The 21,011-nt window shown below is 46.8% G+C and overlaps 1 protein-coding gene across 4 annotated transcripts in view; it reads right to left on the reverse strand.

Moving 5' to 3' along the window:
* Positions 1–21,011, reverse strand: part of LOC110487789 (arf-GAP with Rho-GAP domain, ANK repeat and PH domain-containing protein 3) — a 67,927-nt gene that overhangs the window by 23,551 nt on the left and 23,365 nt on the right. For 3 of the 4 annotated variants that reach the window (XM_036943433.1, XM_036943432.1, XM_036943430.1), the window contains exons 2-12: positions 15,930–17,098; positions 15,757–15,794; positions 15,411–15,493; positions 14,583–14,656; positions 14,086–14,322; positions 11,482–11,551; positions 11,264–11,384; positions 10,386–10,677; positions 10,046–10,245; positions 9,510–9,595; positions 9,044–9,226 (exon numbers count right to left, since the gene is read on the reverse strand). In XM_036943433.1, the coding sequence (XP_036799328.1) occupies positions 9,044–9,226; positions 9,510–9,595; positions 10,046–10,245; positions 10,386–10,677; positions 11,264–11,384; positions 11,482–11,551; positions 14,086–14,322; positions 14,583–14,656; positions 15,411–15,493; positions 15,757–15,794; positions 15,930–17,017 (2,472 nt within the window). In that variant the 5' untranslated portion in view covers positions 17,018–17,098. Of the gene's footprint in view, positions 1–9,043; positions 9,227–9,509; positions 9,596–10,045; positions 10,246–10,385; positions 10,678–11,263; positions 11,385–11,481; positions 11,552–14,085; positions 14,323–14,582; positions 14,657–15,410; positions 15,494–15,756; positions 15,795–15,929; positions 17,099–20,089; positions 20,248–20,359; positions 20,708–21,011 lie in introns of all 4 variants that reach the window. The other variant, XM_036943431.1, reaches the window with a different exon arrangement.

A 21,011-nucleotide genomic window follows, 5' to 3' on the forward strand; every position in this document is an offset into this window, starting at 1 on the left:
GGGTAGGGTCCCTCCATGTGTTTCTACTGTAAGGGTAGGGTCCCAACATGTGTTTCTACTGTAAGGGTAGGGTCCCTCCATGTGTTTTTACTGTAAGGGTAGGGTCCCAACATGTGTTTCTACTGTAAGGGTAGGGTCCCAACATGTGTTTCTACTGTAAGGGTAGGGTCCCAACATGTGTTTCTACTGTAAGGGTAGGGTCCCAACATGTGTTTCTACTGTAAGGGTAGGGTCCCTCCATGTGTTTCTACTGTAAGGGTAGGGTCCCTCCATGTGTTTCTACTGTAAGGGTAGTGTCCCAACATGTGTTTCTACTGTAAGGGTAGGGTCCCAACATGTGTTTATACTGTAAGGGTAGGGTCCCTCCATGTGTTTCTACTGTAAGGGTAAGGTCCCAACATGTGTTTCTACTGTAAGGGTAGGGTCCCAACATGTGTTTCTACTGTAAGGGCAGGGTCCCAACATGTGTTTTTACTGTAAGGGTAGGGTCCCAACATGTGTTTCTACTCTAAGGGTAGGGTCCCTCCATATGTTTCTACTGTAAGGGTAGGGTCCCTCCATGTGTTTCTACTGTAAGGGTAGGGTCCCTCCATGTGTTTTTACTGTAAGGGTAGGGTCCCTCCATGTGTTTTTCCCATAAGGGTAGGGTCCCTCCATGTGTTTCTACTGTAAGGGTAGGGTCCCAACATGTGTTTCTACTGTAAGGGTAGGGTCCCAACATGTGTTTCTACTGTAAGGGTAGGGTCCCAACATGTGATTCTACTGTAAGGGTAGAGTCCCAACATGTGTTTCTACTGTAAGGGTAGGGTCCCTCCATGTGTTTCTACTGTAAGGGTAGGGTCCCTCCATGTGTTTCTACTGTAAGGGTAGTGTCCCAACATGTGTTTCTACTGTAAGGGTAGGGTCCCTCCATGTGTTTCTACTGTAAGGGTAGGGTCCCAACATGTGTTTCTACTGTAAGGGTAGGGTCCCTCCATGTGTTTCTACTGTAAGGGTAGGGTCCCAACATGTGTTTCTACTGTAAGGGTAGGGTCCCAACATGTGTTTTTCCCATAAGGGTAGGGTCCCTCCATGTGTTTCTACTGTAAGGGTAGGGTCCCTCCATGTGTTTCTACTGTAAGGGTAGGGTCCCAACATGTGTTTTTACTGTAAGGGTAGGGTCCCAACATGTGTTTTTACTGTAAGGGTAGGGTCCCAACATGTGTTTCTACTGTGAGGGTAGGGTCCCAACATGTGTTTCTACTGTGAGGGTAGGGTCCCTCCATGTGTTTCTACTGTAAGGGTACGGTCCCAACATGTGTTTCTACTGTAAGGGTAAGGTCCCTCCATAAGGGTAGGGTCCCTCCATGTGTTTTTACTGTAAGGGTAGGGTCCCTCCATGTGTTTCTACTGTAAGGGTACGGTCCCAACATGTGTTTTTACTGTAAGGGTAGGGTCCCTCCATGTGTTTTTCCCATAAGGGTAGGGTCCCTCCATGTGTTTCTACTGTAAGGGTAGGGTCCCAACATGTGTTTCTACTGTTAGGGTAGGGTCCCTTCATGTGTTTTTACTGTAAGGGTAGTGTCCTTCCATGTGTTTTTACTGTAAGGGTAGGGTCCCTCCATGTGTTTTTACTGTAAGGGTAGGGTCCCTCCATGTGTTTCTACTGTAAGGGTAGGGTCCAAACATGTGTTTCTACTGTAAGGGTAGGGTCCCTCCATGTGTTTTTACTGTAAGGGTAGGTTCCCTCCATGTGTTTCTACTGTAAGGGTAGGGTCCAAACATGTGTTTCTACTGTAAGGGTAGGGTCCCTCCATGTGTTTTTACTGTAAGGGTAGGGTCCCTCCATGTGTTTCTACTGTAAGGGTAGGGTCCCAACATGTGTTTCTACTGTAAGGGTAGGGTCCCTCCATGTGTTTTTACTGTAAGGGCAGGGTCCCTCCATGTGTTTTTACTGTAAGGGTAGGGTCCCTCCATGTGTTTCTACTGTAAGGGTAGGGTCCCAACATGTGTTTCTACTGTAAGGGTAGGGTCCCAACATGTGTTTCTACTGTAAGGGTAGGGTCCCAACATGTGTTTCTACTGTAAGGGTAGGGTCCCTCCATGTGTTTCTACTGTGAGGGTAGGGTCCCTCCATGTGTTTTTACTGTAAGGGAAGGGTCCCTCCATGTGTTTCTACTGTAAGGGTAGGGTCCCAACATAAGTTTTTACTGTAAGGGTCGGGTCCCAACATGTGTTTCTACTGTAAGGGTAGGGTCCCTCCATGTGTTTCTAATGTAAGGGTAGGGTCCCAACATGTGTTTCTACTGTAAGGGTAGGGTCCCTCCATGTTTTTTCCCCGTAAGGGCAGGGTCCCTCCATGTGTTTCTACTGTAAGGGTAGGGTCCCTCCATGTGTTTCTACTGTAAGGGTAGGGTCCCTCCATGTGTTTCTACTGCAAGGGTAGGGTCCCAACATGTGTTTCTACTGTAAGGGTAGGGTCCCAACATGTGTTTCTACTGTAAGGGTAGGGTCCCAACATGTGTTTTCACTGTAAGGGTAGGGTCCCAACATGTGTTTCTACTGTAAGGGTAGGGTCCCAACATGTGTTTTCACTGTAAGGGTAGGGTCCCTCCATGTGTTTTTACTGTAAGGGTAGGGTCCCTCCATGTGTTTCTACTGTAAGGGTAGGGTCCCAACATGTGTTTCTACTGTAAGGGTAAGGTCCCAACATGTGTTTCTACTGTAAGGGTAGGGTCCCAACATGTGTTTCTACTGTAAGGGTAGGGTCCCAACATGTGTTTCTACTGTGAGGGTAGGGCCCCTCCATGTGTTTCTACTGTAAGGGTAGGGTCCCTCCATGTGTTTTTACTGTAAGGGTAGGGTCCCAACATGTGTTTTTACTGTAAGAGTAGGATCTCAACATGTGTTTCTACTGTAAGGGTAGGGCCCCTCCATGTGTTTCTACTGTAAGGGTAGGGTCCCAACATGTGTTTCTACTGTAAGGGTAGGGTCCCAACATGTGTTTCTACTGTAAGGGTAGGGCCCCTCCATGTGTTTCTACTGTAAGGGTAGGGTCCCAACATGTGTTTCTACTGTAAGGGTAGGGTCCCAACATGTGTTTCTACTGTAAGGGTAGGGTCCCAACATGTGTTTCTACTGTAAGGGTAGGGTCCCAACATGTGTTTCTACTGTAAGGGTAGGGTCCCAACATGTGTTTCTACTGTAAGGGTAGGGTCCCAACATGTGTTTCTACTGTGAGGGTAGGGTCCCTCCATGTGTTTCTACTGTGAGGGTAGGGTCCCTCCATGTGTTTTTACTGTAAGGGAAGGGTCCCTCCATGTGTTTCTACTGTAAGGGTAGGGTCCCAACATAAGTTTTTACTGTAAGGGTCGGGTCCCAACATGTGTTTCTACTGTAAGGGTAGGGTCCCTCCATGTGTTTCTAATGTAAGGGTAGGGTCCCAACATGTGTTTCTACTGTAAGGGTAGGGTCCCTCCATGTTTTTTCCCCGTAAGGGCAGGGTCCCTCCATGTGTTTCTACTGTAAGGGTAGGGTCCCTCCAGATGTGTTTCTACTGCAAGGGTAGGGTCCCAACATGTGTTTCTACTGTAAGGGTAGGGTCCCAACATGTGTTTCTACTGTAAGGGTAGGGTCCCAACATGTGTTTCTACTGTAAGGGTAGGGTCCCAACATGTGTTTTCACTGTAAGGGTAGGGTCCCAACATGTGTTTCTACTGTAAGGGTAGGGTCCCAACATGTGTTTTCACTGTAAGGGTAGGGTCCCTCCATGTGTTTTTACTGTAAGGGTAGGGTCCCTCCATGTGTTTCTACTGTAAGGGTAGGGTCCCAACATGTGTTTCTACTGTAAGGGTAAGGTCCCAACATGTGTTTCTACTGTAAGGGTAGGGTCCCAACATGTGTTTCTACTGTAAGGGTAGGGTCCCAACATGTGTTTCTACTGTGAGGGTAGGGCCCCTCCATGTGTTTCTACTGTAAGGGTAGGGTCCCTCCATGTGTTTTTACTGTAAGGGTAGGGTCCAAACATGTGTTTTTACTGTAAGAGTAGGATCCCAACATGTGTTTCTACTGTAAGGGTAGGGCCCCTTCATGTGTTTCTACTGTAAGGGTAGGGTCCCAACATGTGTTTCTACTGTAAGGGTAGGGTCCCAACATGTGTTTCTACTGTAAGGGTAGGGCCCCTCCATGTGTTTCTACTGTAAGGGTAGGGTCCCAACATGTGTTTCTACTGTAAGGGTAGGGTCCCAACATGTGTTTCTACTGTAAGGGTAGGGTCCCAACATGTGTTTCTACTGTAAGGGTAGGGTCCCAACATGTGTTTCTACTGTAAGGGTAGGGTCCCAACATGTGTTTCTACTGTGAGGGTAGGGTCCCTCCATGTGTTTCTACTGTGAGGGTAGGGTCCCTCCATGTGTTTTTACTGTAAGGGAAGGGTCCCTCCATGTGTTTCTACTGTAAGGGTAGGGTCCCAACATAAGTTTTTACTGTAAGGGTCGGGTCCCAACATGTGTTTCTACTGTAAGGGTAGGGTCCCTCCATGTGTTTCTAATGTAAGGGTAGGGTCCCAACATGTGTTTCTACTGTAAGGGTAGGGTCCCTCCATGTTTTTTCCCCGTAAGGGCAGGGTCCCTCCATGTGTTTCTACTGTAAGGGTAGGGTCCCTCCATGTGTTTCTACTGCAAGGGTAGGGTCCCAACATGTGTTTCTACTGTAAGGGTAGGGTCCCAACATGTGTTTCTACTGTAAGGGTAGGGTCCCAACATGTGTTTCTACTGTAAGGGTAGGGTCCCAACATGTGTTTTCACTGTAAGGGTAGGGTCCCAACATGTGTTTCTACTGTAAGGGTAGGGTCCCAACATGTGTTTTCACTGTAAGGGTAGGGTCCCTCCATGTGTTTTTACTGTAAGGGTAGGGTCCCTCCATGTGTTTCTACTGTAAGGGTAGGGTCCCAACATGTGTTTCTACTGTAAGGGTAAGGTCCCAACATGTGTTTCTACTGTAAGGGTAGGGTCCCAACATGTGTTTCTACTGTAAGGGTAGGGTCCCAACATGTGTTTCTACTGTAAGGGTAGGGTCCCAACATGTGTTTCTACTGTGAGGGTAGGGTCCCTCCATGTGTTTCTACTGTGAGGGTAGGGTCCCTCCATGTGTTTTTACTGTAAGGGAAGGGTCCCTCCATGTGTTTCTACTGTAAGGGTAGGGTCCCAACATAAGTTTTTACTGTAAGGGTCGGGTCCCAACATGTGTTTCTACTGTAAGGGTAGGGTCCCTCCATGTGTTTCTAATGTAAGGGTAGGGTCCCAACATGTGTTTCTACTGTAAGGGTAGGGTCCCTCCATGTTTTTTCCCCGTAAGGGCAGGGTCCCTCCATGTGTTTCTACTGTAAGGGTAGGGTCCCTCCATGTGTTTCTACTGCAAGGGTAGGGTCCCAACATGTGTTTCTACTGTAAGGGTAGGGTCCCAACATGTGTTTCTACTGTAAGGGTAGGGTCCCAACATGTGTTTCTACTGTAAGGGTAGGGTCCCAACATGTGTTTCTACTGTAAGGGTAGGGTCCCAACATGTGTTTTCACTGTAAGGGTAGGGTCCCAACATGTGTTTCTACTGTAAGGGTAGGGTCCCAACATGTGTTTTCACTGTAAGGGTAGGGTCCCTCCATGTGTTTTTACTGTAAGGGTAGGGTCCCTCCATGTGTTTCTACTGTAAGGGTAGGGTCCCAACATGTGTTTCTACTGTAAGGGTAAGGTCCCAACATGTGTTTCTACTGTAAGGGTAGGGTCCCAACATGTGTTTCTACTGTAAGGGTAGGGTCCCAACATGTGTTTCTACTGTGAGGGTAGGGCCCCTCCATGTGTTTCTACTGTAAGGGTAGGGTCCCTCCATGTGTTTTTACTGTAAGGGTAGGGTCCCAACATGTGTTTTTACTGTAAGAGTAGGATCCCAACATGTGTTTCTACTGTAAGGGTAGGGCCCCTCCATGTGTTTCTACTGTAAGGGTAGGGTCCCAACATGTGTTTCTACTGTAAGGGTAGGGTCCCAACATGTGTTTCTACTGTAAGGGTAGGGCCCCTCCATGTGTTTCTACTGTAAGGGTAGGGTCCCTCCATGTGTTTCTACTGTAAGGGTAGGGTCCCAACATGTGTTTCTACTGTAAGGGTAGGGTCCCAACATGTGTTTCTACTGTAAGGGTAGGGTCCCAACATGTGTTTCTACTGTAAGGGTAGGGTCCCAACATGTGTTTCTACTGTGAGGGTAGGGTCCCTCCATGTGTTTCTACTGTGAGGGTAGGGTCCCTCCATGTGTTTTTACTGTAAGGGAAGGGTCCCTCCATGTGTTTCTACTGTAAGGGTAGGGTCCCAACATAAGTTTTTACTGTAAGGGTCGGGTCCCAACATGTGTTTCTACTGTAAGGGTAGGGTCCCTCCATGTGTTTCTAATGTAAGGGTAGGGTCCCAACATGTGTTTCTACTGTAAGGGTAGGGTCCCTCCATGTTTTTTCCCCGTAAGGGCAGGGTCCCTCCATGTGTTTCTACTGTAAGGGTAGGGTCCCTCCAGATGTGTTTCTACTGCAAGGGTAGGGTCCCAACATGTGTTTCTACTGTAAGGGTAGGGTCCCAACATGTGTTTCTACTGTAAGGGTAGGGTCCCAACATGTGTTTCTACTGTAAGGGTAGGGTCCCAACATGTGTTTTCACTGTAAGGGTAGGGTCCCAACATGTGTTTCTACTGTAAGGGTAGGGTCCCAACATGTGTTTTCACTGTAAGGGTAGGGTCCCTCCATGTGTTTTTACTGTAAGGGTAGGGTCCCTCCATGTGTTTCTACTGTAAGGGTAGGGTCCCAACATGTGTTTCTACTGTAAGGGTAAGGTCCCAACATGTGTTTCTACTGTAAGGGTAGGGTCCCAACATGTGTTTCTACTGTAAGGGTAGGGTCCCAACATGTGTTTCTACTGTGAGGGTAGGGCCCCTCCATGTGTTTCTACTGTAAGGGTAGGGTCCCTCCATGTGTTTTTACTGTAAGGGTAGGGTCCCAACATGTGTTTTTACTGTAAGAGTAGGATCCCAACATGTGTTTCTACTGTAAGGGTAGGGCCCCTTCATGTGTTTCTACTGTAAGGGTAGGGTCCCAACATGTGTTTCTACTGTAAGGGTAGGGTCCCAACATGTGTTTCTACTGTAAGGGTAGGGCCCCTCCATGTGTTTCTACTGTAAGGGTAGGGTCCCAACATGTGTTTCTACTGTAAGGGTAGGGTCCCAACATGTGTTTCTACTGTAATGGTAGGGTCCCAACATGTGTTTCTACTGTAAGGGTAGGGTCCCAACATGTGTTTCTACTGTAAGGGTAGGGTCCCAACATGTGTTTCTACTGTGAGGGTAGGGTCCCTCCATGTGTTTCTACTGTGAGGGTAGGGTCCCTCCATGTGTTTTTACTGTAAGGGAAGGGTCCCTCCATGTGTTTCTACTGTAAGGGTAGGGTCCCAACATAAGTTTTTACTGTAAGGGTCGGGTCCCAACATGTGTTTCTACTGTAAGGGTAGGGTCCCTCCATGTGTTTCTAATGTAAGGGTAGGGCCCCAACATGTGTTTCTACTGTAAGGGTAGGGTCCCTCCATGTTTTTTCCCCGTAAGGGCAGGGTCCCTCCATGTGTTTCTACTGTAAGGGTAGGGTCCCTCCATGTGTTTCTACTGCAAGGGTAGGGTCCCAACATGTGTTTCTACTGTAAGGGTAGGGTCCCAACATGTGTTTCTACTGTAAGGGTAGGGTCCCAACATGTGTTTCTACTGTAAGGGTAGGGTCCCAACATGTGTTTTCACTGTAAGGGTAGGGTCCCAACATGTGTTTCTACTGTAAGGGTAGGGTCCCAACATGTGTTTTCACTGTAAGGGTAGGGTCCCTCCATGTGTTTTTACTGTAAGGGTAGGGTCCCTCCATGTGTTTCTACTGTAAGGGTAGGGTCCCAACATGTGTTTCTACTGTAAGGGTAAGGTCCCAACATGTGTTTCTACTGTAAGGGTAGGGTCCCAACATGTGTTTCTACTGTAAGGGTAGGGTCCCAACATGTGTTTCTACTGTGAGGGTAGGGCCCCTCCATGTGTTTCTACTGTAAGGGTAGGGTCCCTCCATGTGTTTTTACTGTAAGGGTAGGGTCCCAACATGTGTTTTTACTGTAAGAGTAGGATCCCAACATGTGTTTCTACTGTAAGGGTAGGGCCCCTCCATGTGTTTCTACTGTAAGGGTAGGGTCCCAACATGTGTTTCTACTGTAAGGGTAGGGTCCCAACATGTGTTTCTACTGTAAGGGTAGGGCCCCTCCATGTGTTTCTACTGTGAGGGTAGGGCCCCTCCATGTGTTTCTACTGTAAGGGTAGGGTCCCTCCATGTGTTTTTACTGTAAGGGTAGGGTCCCAACATGTGTTTTTACTGTAAGAGTAGGATCCCAACATGTGTTTCTACTGTAAGGGTAGGGCCCCTCCATGTGTTTCTACTGTAAGGGTAGGGTCCCAACATGTGTTTCTACTGTAAGGGTAGGGTCCCAACATGTGTTTCTACTGTAAGGGTAGGGCCCCTCCATGTGTTTCTACTGTGAGGGTAGGGCCCCTCCATGTGTTTTTACTGTGAGGCACAGCAGTCAGCCAAGGCTGTCAAGACAGATAGTAATTTAATTGTTCCTTCATAACAAACTAGAAAATGTTCTCCATTCGTGCACCTTGTACACTAGTGTTAAGGGTTTAATGGTACGAATATAGCCTATACTTTTTATTATATTGAACCTTTATTTAACTGGGCAAGTCAGTTATTAAGAACAAATTCTTATTTACAATGACGGCCTACCCAGGGTCAAACCCGGACGACACTGGGCCAATTCTGCGCTACCCTACGGGACTCCCAATCACGGCCAGTTGCGATACAGCCTGGATTCAAACCAGGGACCGTAGTGACGCCTCTTGCACTGAGATGCAGTGCCTTAGACCGCCGTGCCACTCGGGAGCCCGCAACACACGTCCTTTGAATCCTCTTATAGCAGCTATATATTTGAAATCTATACTATTTGTGTTCCTGTACCTTGAGCAGCTCCTCCTGTGTGTTGAAGTTGGGGTGGGGGTGTCGGTAGCGCCCCTCACGGTACTTCTGGATGATAAACTCCTTCCGCTGGTCCGGTGTGGCGTCACAGTCTAACCCGTCGGCTGGAGATAGCCTGGCCGCCCAGAACTCATTGGCTCGGTCGTTCCCCAACATTATGAAGAGCTGACGAACACAAACACAGAATAAAAAAGGGAAGTCATGAGGGTTTTAGCATATTCACAGTCTATCATCTGACTTTCAACTTAAAAACGTACAAAATATATTGAAACTGTTCCAATATAATGGATTTTTTTGGGGAGGTAAAAGTGGCGAGAAGTACCTGATACACAACAAAACAAACTAATTTCAGTATCCTGGAAAATATTTTGCCACTTGACTAAAATGAGCATTTCCCCCTGATTCTTTCCCGCACCCTTCCCTGAAGAACCGTTCCCTTTCCTCTCACCTGGACGATCTCGTTGCTCCACACACTGGTGTCCAGTTTCAGGCTCTGTACTTTAGACACCATAGTCCCCAGACCTCTGTGTTGACCTGCAGGGGAAAGGGGACAAAAGACCTCCATAATCACTCTCCTGGTACGAGACAGTGGTATTGTGTTGGTAACAGGACACTCAGGCGCTGCCTCGCTAGAGAGAACCACGAGAGAGGGACATGACGTTTGTATTTGGAAACACTTCTAGAGCAACATAGCACGTCACCTAGCACAGGTGTGCTACAACACCACAGGTGTGCTAAAACAACACAGGTGAGAATTAAACTGTTGTGGCTCATGACAATGGGCTGATAACTAAGACACCTGGCCAACAGCTGCCAATGCCATCTCATCAGTCACACTCACCAGGCGGGACGCTAAGTCCCCCAAAGCAACACCCAACTTGGCCCACAGGCATCAAACTGCAACCCCACTCTTTTAGGCAGGGCTAGGGCTAGGGAGGGGGAGCCCGCCCCACCTATACAATAGTAGGTGAAACACTGTCTCACCTGCACAGTTCTTACAGATGACAACACAGAGGTTAATGGAGGCCCAGTCAGGGTTGACTGCTTGGCAGTCAGCACAGAGCTTATTGAACCTGTTGGACCAGATCTTCTCAGCCACCTCGTAGTCAGACAGGGTCTCTGCTATGGACTCCTGTACAGCCTCCATCCAGTCCCTCTTATCCCGCTCAGACTCAGCTGTGAAACTACAGGGACAATCAATCAATCACCATTTTTTTTTTCATTTTCTTTCAGAAACAGCAGTGTAGGAAGTCCAAGATGAACATACTTTATTGTTGCTAAAACTAGAGAAATGTGTGTTATTCCCACGTCGGTAAATACGAACCTGAATGTTTTGTAAGGTGTGATGAGGTCAAAGCTCTTTCCTTTGCCGTCTCTGATCGTAGCTCCTCTGGCCTCGATCAGCGTGATTCCAATCCCATTCCTAAAACACTGCTCAGTCTTGTACAGCCAGACCTGCTCTGTGTTGATGGCCACGTAGATTTTTGCCTTGGTCCCTTTGAGCTCCAGAGGACCACTCCTCTGACAGTGGCTGCCAGGACCGAAGCGAGGGCGCCCGAACACAAGCTGTTCCTTCACCCTCCCCTGTAGGGTACTGCACCACTGATGTCTCTGCACTGAGAGGGGACAGGTAGAAAGATAGTGGTAATACTAACTATTTTATAGTACAAAAAAATACAAGGTATTTACTATGAAAGTATATGATAAAATGGTAATAACACAAGAACAATATGTGAATTTATTGTTTGCGTCGTATGGATTCAAAACAACTACCCTTCTGTACCAGTCAGTTACCAATTGTATCAGAAACTATCTATTGATACCAAAATATTTCCTAATAGGTAAATACCAGAGGAATCAGTAGCCTAAAATAAAGTCCTAAACAAGATGTTTATGACAGTAACTGAAACAACCTTGTCTCACTGAGGTCAACCTTTGTCCAACATAGAGGTTGTCACATGGTTGGTTTCTGCTTGTATGCCCCGAGGACTCCTCTATAGCTGTGTCCCGATCCTACACCATTCTCCTAAAAAATATGCACTTGCACACTTGGATTTAACAACACATATCCAATGCTTTGAAAATAATGATGGGGAATTTGCGAGAACACACTTTGGGAGAAGTGTAGAGAAGTGGGACAGCTGACGTCTGTAGTTGCTTGTGTGTGAGATTTGAATTGCTGTTAGGGTACTTTTTGTTTACCTTCGTTATCAGCCCGGAAGACAAATGTCCTGTGACTTGTCACTATCTCAAATTTATTGTCTTTGGCCATGCGGGCCATCTGTATCGCAGCCAGAGGAATCACTCCTTTGGGGTATGGGTCCTTGGAGACAATAGTAAAGAGGCACATGATGAACAATCCTCCTGGTTCTCACAATCAATATGCTGTACAGTCCGTCATCGAGGAAAAAGGAGCCTACCTTTTCACTGCCGAAGTACAGCAGATTTTTGCCATCAAACTTCACATAGCGTTTCTGGAATACATAGTTCCTAGAATGGCAAATATAAAAATGATCAGATTCTCATACCACTGATTTTTTTTTTTTAAAAAGGAGAAAATAAATCTAACATTTCAAGAGCAAAGCAGAGCTGTTGACCTATAGGAACTGATTAGCATTTAACAAGAAACACCAAAACAGACTGGAGAACCAGGAAGGGAAGAGACAGGGTTGAGAGGACAGACATGAGGCAGAGACAGAGCCTTCAGAAAGTATTCATACCCCTTAACTTATTCCACATTTTGTTGTGTTACAGCCTGCATTTCAAATTGGATTAAATATAAAAACACGTATCACCCATCTACACACAATACCCCATAATGACAAAGTGAAAACATGTTTTAAGAAATACAGGTCATTTACATAAGTATTTACACCCCTGATTCAATACTTTGCAGAAGCACCTTTAGCAGTGATTACAGCTGTGTCTTTCTGAGTAAGTCTCTAAGAGCTTTGCACACCTGGATTGTACAATACTTAATTAAAAAAAAATCTTCAGTATGTCAAGTTTGTTGTTGATCATTGCTAGACAGCCATGTTCAAGTCTTGACATAGATTTAAGCCGATTTTAGTCAAAACTGTAACTAGGCCACTCAGGAACATTCAGGATTTTGCCTGTGCTTAGCTCAATTACGTTTATTTGTATCCTAAAAAAAAACTCCCTAGTCCTTGCCGATGACAATTATACCCATAACATGATGCAGCCACCTCCATGCTTGAAAATCTGAAGCGTGGTACTCAGTGATGTGTTTTGTTGGATTTTCCCCAAACATAACAACTTTGTATTCAGGACAAAAAGTTTATTTCTTTGCCACATTTTTTACTTTAGTGGCTTATCGCAAAACAGGATGCATTTTTTGGAATAGTTTTATTCTGTACAGCAGTGGTTCTCAATCCTGGTCCTGGGCACCCAAAGGGATGCACATTTACATTTTTGCTCGAGAACTACAAACATGATTCAAATATATGATTGATATAATTGGGGCGGCAGGGTAGCCAAGTGGTTAGAGCGTTGGACTAGCAAGTTCAAATCCCCGAGCTGACAAGGTACAACTCTGTCGTTCTGCCCCTGAACAAGACAGTTAACCCACTGTTCCTAGGCCGTCATTGAAAATAAGAATTTGTTATTAAACTGACTTGCCTAGTTAAATAAAGGTAAAATAAAAAAATAAAAATGATGAGTTGACCATTTGAATCAGATGTGTAGTGCTAGGGCAAAAACAGGACCAGGATTGAGAACCAGTACAGTACAGGATTCCTTCTTTTCACTCAGTCATTTAGGTTAGTATTGTGGAGTAACTACAATGTGGTTGATCCTTAGTTTTCTCCTATCACAGCCATTAAACTCTGTAACTGTTTTAAAATCACTACTGGCCTCATGGTGAAATCCCAGAGCAGTTTCCTTCCTCTCCGGCAAATGAATTAGGAAGGAAACCTGTCTCTTTGTAGTGACTGGGTGTATTGACACTCCATCCAAAGTGTAATTAATAACTTCACCATGCTCAAAGGGATATTCAAAATTTGCTTTTAAATGTTTACCCATCTACGAATAGGTGTCCTTCTTTGCGAGGCATTGAAAAACCTCCCTGGTTGTGGTTGAATCTGTGTTTGAAACTCACTGCTCGACTGAGGGACCTTACAGATAATTGTGTGAGGTACAGAGATGAGGTAGTCACAACCATGTTAAACACTGTTATGGTAAAGTCCATGCAATTTATTATGGGACTTGTTAAGCAAATTTTTACTCCTGAACTTATTTAGGCTTGAATACTTATTGACTAAGTTCAGCTTTTTATTTTTAATTAACTAGTAAAAATGTATAAAAACATAATCCCACTTTGACATTATGAGGTATTGTGTGTAGGTCAGTGACGCAAAATCTCAATTTAATCAATTTTTAATGTAGGCTGTAACACAACAAAATGTGGAAAAAGTCAAGAGGTGTGAATCATTTCTGAAGGCTCTGTATAATCAACTGTTTAGCATTTAGCAAGAAACACAAACCCAGACTGGAGAAACACAGACTGAAGAAACAAAGACTGGAGAAACAAACACAGACTGGAGAAACAAACACAGACTGGAGAAACACAAACACAGACTGGAGAAACACAAACACAGACTGGAGAAACACAAACACAGACTGGAGAAACACAAACACAGACTGGAGAAACACAGACACAGACTGGAGAAACACAGACACAGACTGGAGAAACACAGACACAGACTGGAGAAACACAGACACAGACTGGAGAAACACAGACACAGACTGGAGAAACACAGACACAGACTGGAGAAACACAGACACAGACTGGAGAAACACAGACACAGACTGGAGAAACAGACTGGAGAAACACAGACTGGAGAAACACAATGAGAAGAAAGAAAGAAAGAAGAAGAGAGACAAACCGGTTTGAGAGGACAGACACGAGGCAGAGACAGTTCCTCAGAAGGGAGGAGAAGACGGAGGGAGGAAAGGAGGATAGGACCATCAGCCCAGACCAGGACCCGGACCAGGACCCGGCATACCCTTGTGGTGATAGCTTATCCAGCCAGCCACAGATGATGGGTTCAGTCTGCTCAGAGAGAGATGTGTAGCTGGCGTAGGGGGATATCGTCTGGTCCTCATCTGGCTCCGACGGGTACAGGTTGGGGGGTAAGGAGAGGCAGCGAGGGGGTGGTGCTGCCTCTCCTACTGTGCTGTAGCCCTGGGACTCACTGTGGAGGGCGTGGGACAGACGTTGGGCCCAGGAGAGTTTGGGTGTCCTGCAGTGTAAAGACAGTCTCCATAATTGATTGATGCATTTGTAATAACCTTGACTCCAGCCACTTTAGGTTTCTCTAGTGTGAGAATACGGTGTCTGATAGCAGGTACCAACATTGGATTGAAAAGATGGAGAACACGGAACATTTTAAATCTACAGTAGACCATTTTCTCTCTTATGGCTGTAGTCAGAGTTGTGTGAGAAGATGTTAAATTGGAAAGCCTGAAGTATTATCCACTCCTCTAGAAACAATAATCTTACCCATGATCCTCTCTGTGCTTCGCTTCCTCCTTTCTTGTCATTCCGGTCTTTCCTTCACTGTTGGTCCTTTCCGCCTTTGAGAACACAACATGGATAACACATTCATCAATGTCAGGAGAGCTAAAGTGATCACAAACACTAAACACAATATAACTCTGATGGGTTCTTGTAACCTGATAACAGACTCAGGTCCTGATGGGTTCTCGTAACCTGATAACAGACTCAGGTCCTGATGGGTTCTTGTAACCTGATAACAGACTCAGGTCCTGATGGGTTCTTGTAACCTGATAACAGACTCAAGTCCCGATGGGTTCTTGTAACCAGATAACAGACTCAGGTCCTGATTGGTTAACGTAACCAGATAACAGACTCAGGTCCTGATTGGTTAACGTAACCAGATAACAGACTCAGGTCCTGATGGGTTATTCTTGTAACCTGATAACAGACTCAGGTCCTGATGGGTTATTGTAGTAACCTGATAACAGACTCAGGTCCTGATGGGTTATTGTAGTAACCTGATAACAGACTCAGGTCCTGATGGGTTATTGTAACCAGATAACAGACTCAGGTCCCGATGGGTTCTTGTAACCAGATAACAGACTCAGGTCCCGATGGGTTCTTGTAACCAGATAACAGACTCAGGTCCTTTTCCAAATGGCCCCCTATTCTCTATATGGCCCCCTATTCTCTATATAGTGCACTACTTGGGCCCTTTTCAGACACCATTTGATGTTTTCCTGGAAAGCCTATGGGGCTCTGGTCAAAGGTAGAGCACTGTATAGAGAATAGTGTGCCGTTTGTGACACATCCTCAGAGTCCCAGTCTCACCTCAGAGTGCTGCAGTGGTCGTCTGGTCTGGAAGACTGTTTCACAGTAGGGACTGATCTCCTCCTCTGGGTCCTCCATGGGGACTGTGGTGGAGGAAGATTATAAGCCTTGATATAATATATTATTAAAAAAAGGTTTGTATATGATTATAACCAGTTATAAAGCATTTCAACTGTATGTTCAAGTGTAAGCGAAAAAGTGACGTTTTAGCAATGCAAAACTCGAATGATCTTGATTTTTTTTTAAACAGGTCAAGAGACATTTACAGGCCTGAATGACACATCGATATAACGTCTTACTTAACCATCTGTACGGTTACTTTCAGAAAGTGATGTGTAAGACTTACCTCCGTGGGACGATTCACAAGAGTTGTTACTTAAAGTGCTGCAGAGAGACACAACACAAAACATTAGATACACAAAACAACTCTCTCTCTCTCTCTCTCTCTCTCTCTCTCTCGACGGTGGCCTATATAACTACTTTATAGGTATACAAAGTTAAAGTCAGACGTTGACCTACCTCTTTCTTTCAGGAGAGGTGTGGATCTCTGGCCGTGGTGGTGTTTGAGGAGCGCTGCAGGGAATCCGTCCACTACTAGCTGCCGTGCCAGGTGAAGTGCCACAGTAGATCTCATTGGAGACCATCTCCATCGGGGAGCCGGGAGGGGAAGTGGTCGAAGAGGGGAATCCAGTGTCGTCATAGTTACAAGGGGATGAGGGAGGTGTGGTTGTCATGCACTGGTCCTGGTTTTGTTCAGTCCTTCCACCAGATGACGGCGTTGTGGATGTAGGTCCCCTAAACATGGCTGGAGGGGTACCTCGGTTCAGCCGAGGGGGAACTGGGGGCAGGGGACCTCCAGAGTCTGAGGAGTTACTCAGTCTCCTCTCTCTCAGGCTTAGGCTGTGTCTCAGGGCAGGGGTAGGTGTAGGGTTAGGGGCAGGGTTAGGGGCAGGCCCCACCACCACTGTGTCAGTGTTAAATTCTCCTGAAGCCAAACCTTCAAATATGGTGAAGGAGAGAGATTCCTGAGACGGTTTCCTGGTTAGGGTTAGAACCAGGGGATCTGGTGGTGTCGGTGATGCGGGACAGGAGAGAAACCGGGCGGGTTCTGTTTTGTGTATGTAGAACACTGTTCTAGGTTTTGGAACCGGTTTTATGACAACATTCCCATTGTACTGCTGCTGTTCTGACCTGGAGTTCATCAACATGGATGGAATGTTAGGAACAGAACTATTCCAGAAAGCTTCAAACGGAATATCCCCTGTTCCGCCCCCTTGGTCAGACCTCGGCCCTCCTGATTGGATGGGTGTGGAATTAATGTCAGACTCAGACTGACAACGGTCCAATAAGGGCTCTAATGGCTCCGGAATCGACTGATTCTGATTGGTAGCCCTCTGAATGTGCTGGACCAGTCTCAGTATTCTCTTCCTGTGTCCGGTGGCAGTTACACCCAGCTGGATGAGAGCTCCATTGTCTAGGTGGCTGAGGTCCCTGGCCAAGAGGAAGCCAGCCTGGCGGAAGGTCTTCAGGTATCGCTCCAGGTGGATCGCAGCCAACAGGGTCTCAACGTCCGTGTTTCCATCCATTGTTGCCATAACAACGTACATACATGAGCTTGGAGGGGGCCTTCAGCTGCTGTGTTCAAGACAATGTCCATCATGGACCTACACAGGGAGACTCCTCTCCATCTGAAATGAACAACAATATAATTGGGTCATGTTGAGTTAGTGTTCCAACTGGTCAATTGTTCTGACAAAAGAACTAATTCACTACATTCCCTTACTATAATTCAAATCAAATCAAAGTTTATTCGTCATATGCACAGGATACAGTGTGTGTAAACGGGCACAGTGAAATTCTCACAGAGTAACACTGTAAACATGTACTAAACATGTCTATTACATCACAAAACACTGTAATTATTTCAACTGAACTACTATTGATAGCATGTTAACTTGCAGTGGCATCACCACTGAAATGGACTGAAATGGCATCACCACTGAAATGGCATTACCATGACCTTTCCACAGCAGGTGACCAGCCATCTTTCAGCCAGCCACTTAAAATCACAGATGTGGAACAAAGACTGATGTCATTGAACACACAGACACATGATTGTTCAGTTTTAGACAGGCCTGTAAAGTTAGCATGGCTGAGGAGAGAAAGCAGGCAGGGAAGGAAGTAGGGGGTTATGGCACCAGCTGACCAGGGAGAAGGAAGTAGGGGGTTATGGCACCAGCTGACCAGGAAGAAGGAAGTAGGGGGTTATGGCACCAGCTCACCAGGAAGAAGGAAGTAGGGGGTTATGGCACCAGCTGACCAGGAAGAAGGAAGTAGGGGGTTATGGCACCAGCTGACCAGGGAGAAGGAAGTAGGGGGTTATGGCACCAGCTGACCAGGAAGAAGGAAGTAGGGGGTTATGGCACCAGCTGACCAGGGAGAAGGAAGTAGGGGGTTATGGCACCAGCTGACCAGGGAGAAGGAAGTAGGGGGTTATGGCACCAGCTGACCAGGGAGAAGGAAGTAGGGGGTTAGGGCACCAGCTGACCAGGGAGAAGGAAGTAGGGGGTTATGGCACCAGCTGACCAGGAAGAAGGAAGTAGGGGGTTATGGCACCAGCTGACCAGGAAGAAGGAAGTAGGGGGTTATGGCACCAGCTGACCAGGAAGAAGGAAGTAGGGGGTTATGGCACCAGCTGACCAGGGAGAAGGAAGTAGGGGGTTGTGGCACCAGCTGACCAGGGAGAAGGAAGTAGGGGGTTATGGCACCAGCTGACCAGGGAGAAGGAAGTAGGGGGTTATGGCACCATCTGACCAGGAAGAAGGAAGTAGGGGGTTATGGCACCAGCTGACTAGGAAGAAGGAAGTAGGGGGTTATGGCACCAGCTCACCAGGAAGAAGGAAGTAGGGGGTTATGGCACCATCTGACCAGGGAGAAGGAAGTAGGGGGTTATGGCACCAGCTGACCAGGGAGAAGGAAGTAGGGGGTTATGGCACCAGCTGACCAGGGAGAAGGAAGTAGGGGGTTATGGCACCAGCTGACCAGGAAGAAGGAAGTAGGGGGTTATGGCACCATCTGACCAGGGAGAAGGAAGTAGGGGGTTATGGCACCAGCTGACCAGGGAGAAGGAAGTAGGGGGTTATGGCACCAGCTGACCAGGAAGAAGGAAGTAGGGGGTTATGGCACCAGCTGACCAGGGAGAAGGAAGTAGGGGGTTATGGCACCAGCTGACCAGGGGGAAGGAAGTAGGGGGTTATGGCACCAGCTGACCAGGAAGAAGGAAGTAGGGGGTTATGGCACCAGCTGACCAGGAAGAAGGAAGTAGGGGGTTATGGCACCAGCTGACCAGGAAGAAGGAAGTAGGGGGTTATGGCACCATCTGACCAGGGAGAAGGAAGTAGGGGGTTATGGCACCAGCTGACCAGGGAGAAGGAAGTAGGGGGTTATGGCACCAGCTGACCAGGGAGAAGGAAGTAGGGGGTTATGGCACCAGCTGACCAGGAAGAAGGAAGTAGGGGGTTATGGCACCATCTGACCAGGGAGAAGGAAGTAGGGGGTTATGGCACCAGCTGACCAGGAAGAAGGAAGTAGGGGGATTATGGCACCAGCTGACCAGGAAGAAGGAAGTAGGGGGATTATGGCACCAGATGACCAGGGAGAAGGAAGTAGGGGGTTATGGCACCAGCTGACCAGGGAGAAGGAAGTAGGGGGTTATGGCACCAGCTGACCAGGAAGAAGGAAGTAGGGGGATTATGGCACCAGATGACCAGGGAGAAGGAAGTAGGGGGTTATGGCACGAGCTGACCAGGAAGAAGGAAGTAGCATCTAAGAGATGAATAGACAGCATGAGTAAAATCTAATAAGGTAACATGTGAAAACTGCAATTATTTAATGAATTCTGAAAATTCTTTGGAAGGTGTGTACCATTTAGTTGACGACAAGGCACCATTTTAAAGTGTGTTCTTAGTCAACATGTATGCAATAATCTAAATGATAAAAGTAATGGAGAAACAACAAACGGTGTCCAGGGATACCCCTCCCTAGCTGCAGGCGGTTGTACTGCGTGTCAGGTTTGGGTGCACAGCTCTTTGAAAGCCTTGGTAGAAGCACTTCCTGAAAGAGCTTGGAATGCGTTTTTAATGGCTACTTTTCCCTGGCTGGTGTGTGTGTTAGACCTGGGTTCAAATACAATTTGAAATTGTTCAAATGCCTTGACCATTTGCTCTAGCCTGCCTGGAGTCCCATAATGGATAGGGTTTGCAGTTATGGGACTATTCTATTGGTTTATTAAGCTAAACAAGCTCAAACCGAGCACAGATAAAGTATTTAAAATGATTTAAAATATTATTTGGACCCAGGTTTGGAGTGTGTGTCCCTGTGGGTGACTCAGCTTGGGAACCCAGTCAGAACTAAAGAGAATCTCAAGGCTGACTGGGGCAGTTTGCCAGCCTTGTGAGGGGGAGGTACACAGCACAGCACATAACACATTCAAACAGAGTTTAGGATAGAAAATAGTAATTTATGAGGCCTTGGACAGATTAAGACAGATTCTTATTAAATTAGTTATGGGCGCCAGAACAGAATGTGAAGACTTCCAACAGGGCTACAGATGTCTGTAGGAACTATCTTTGAACTAAAGTGTGGTTTGTGTAGAGAGAGGAGGACGCCACTGAACATACCGTACGTACACAATCATCTTGCCACATCTCTTCCTCTGTTATGACTTGCATTCAGCAACCTAAGCAGAAGTTGTGGCCTGGGTGTTACGCTGGTATGTCACGCTTCCTTTTTCCTGGTAGTTTAATGTGGGGAAGGGGTTCATCTGAATCCTTGTAATCTGGTCAAATCGTTAGATACATCTAGGTTAATAATGCTGTGAGGTTGCTAATTCAGTTCCATAACAGCCGCCATGTTGCGGTTACATGGCAGCCAGGTAATCATCACAATACCTTTTGCAGTGGGAAGTGGGATGGGAGGGACAATATCCTCTCTCCCATTTCCATCGCTCCCCTCTCTCCCTCCTGCTCTCAGCACCAGACCTGGGTTCAAATACTATTTACAATCTTTCAAATACTTAATATGTGCTTGATTGAGATTGCCTAGCTAAATGGACAAATAGAACAGTCCCCAAAACTGTAAACTCTGTCCAGCTGGTTCTCGAAGCAAGCTAGAGAAAATTCTCAAAGTATTTATTTAATTGATTTCAAATAGTATTTGAAACCAGATCTGCTCTCAGCACAGAATCGGAGCCCTGTGTTTTCTCTGTGTGTATCAGTGGGCTGGAAGCAAAGGTTAACCTACAGAGTGGAGACAGAGGAAGAGAAGGATGTGACTCATAGACCTCTTTCAGGATCTTGCCTCCCATTCCCCTGCTGCCTGCTCCCTGCTGCCTGCTCCCATTCCCCTGCTGCCTGCTCCCATTCCCCTGCTGCCTGCTCCCATTCCCCTGCTGCCTGCTCCCATTCCCCTGCTGCCTGCTCCCATTCCCCTGCTGCCTGCTCCCTGCTCCCATTCCCCTGCTCCCTGCTCCCATTCCCCTGCTGCCATTCCCCTGCTGCCTGCTCCCATTCCCCTGCTCCCTGCTCCCATTCCCCTGCTCTC

This window comes from Oncorhynchus mykiss, chromosome 14, assembly GCF_013265735.2.
Source record: "Oncorhynchus mykiss isolate Arlee chromosome 14, USDA_OmykA_1.1, whole genome shotgun sequence".
NCBI classification, from domain to species: domain Eukaryota; kingdom Metazoa; phylum Chordata; class Actinopteri; order Salmoniformes; family Salmonidae; genus Oncorhynchus; species Oncorhynchus mykiss.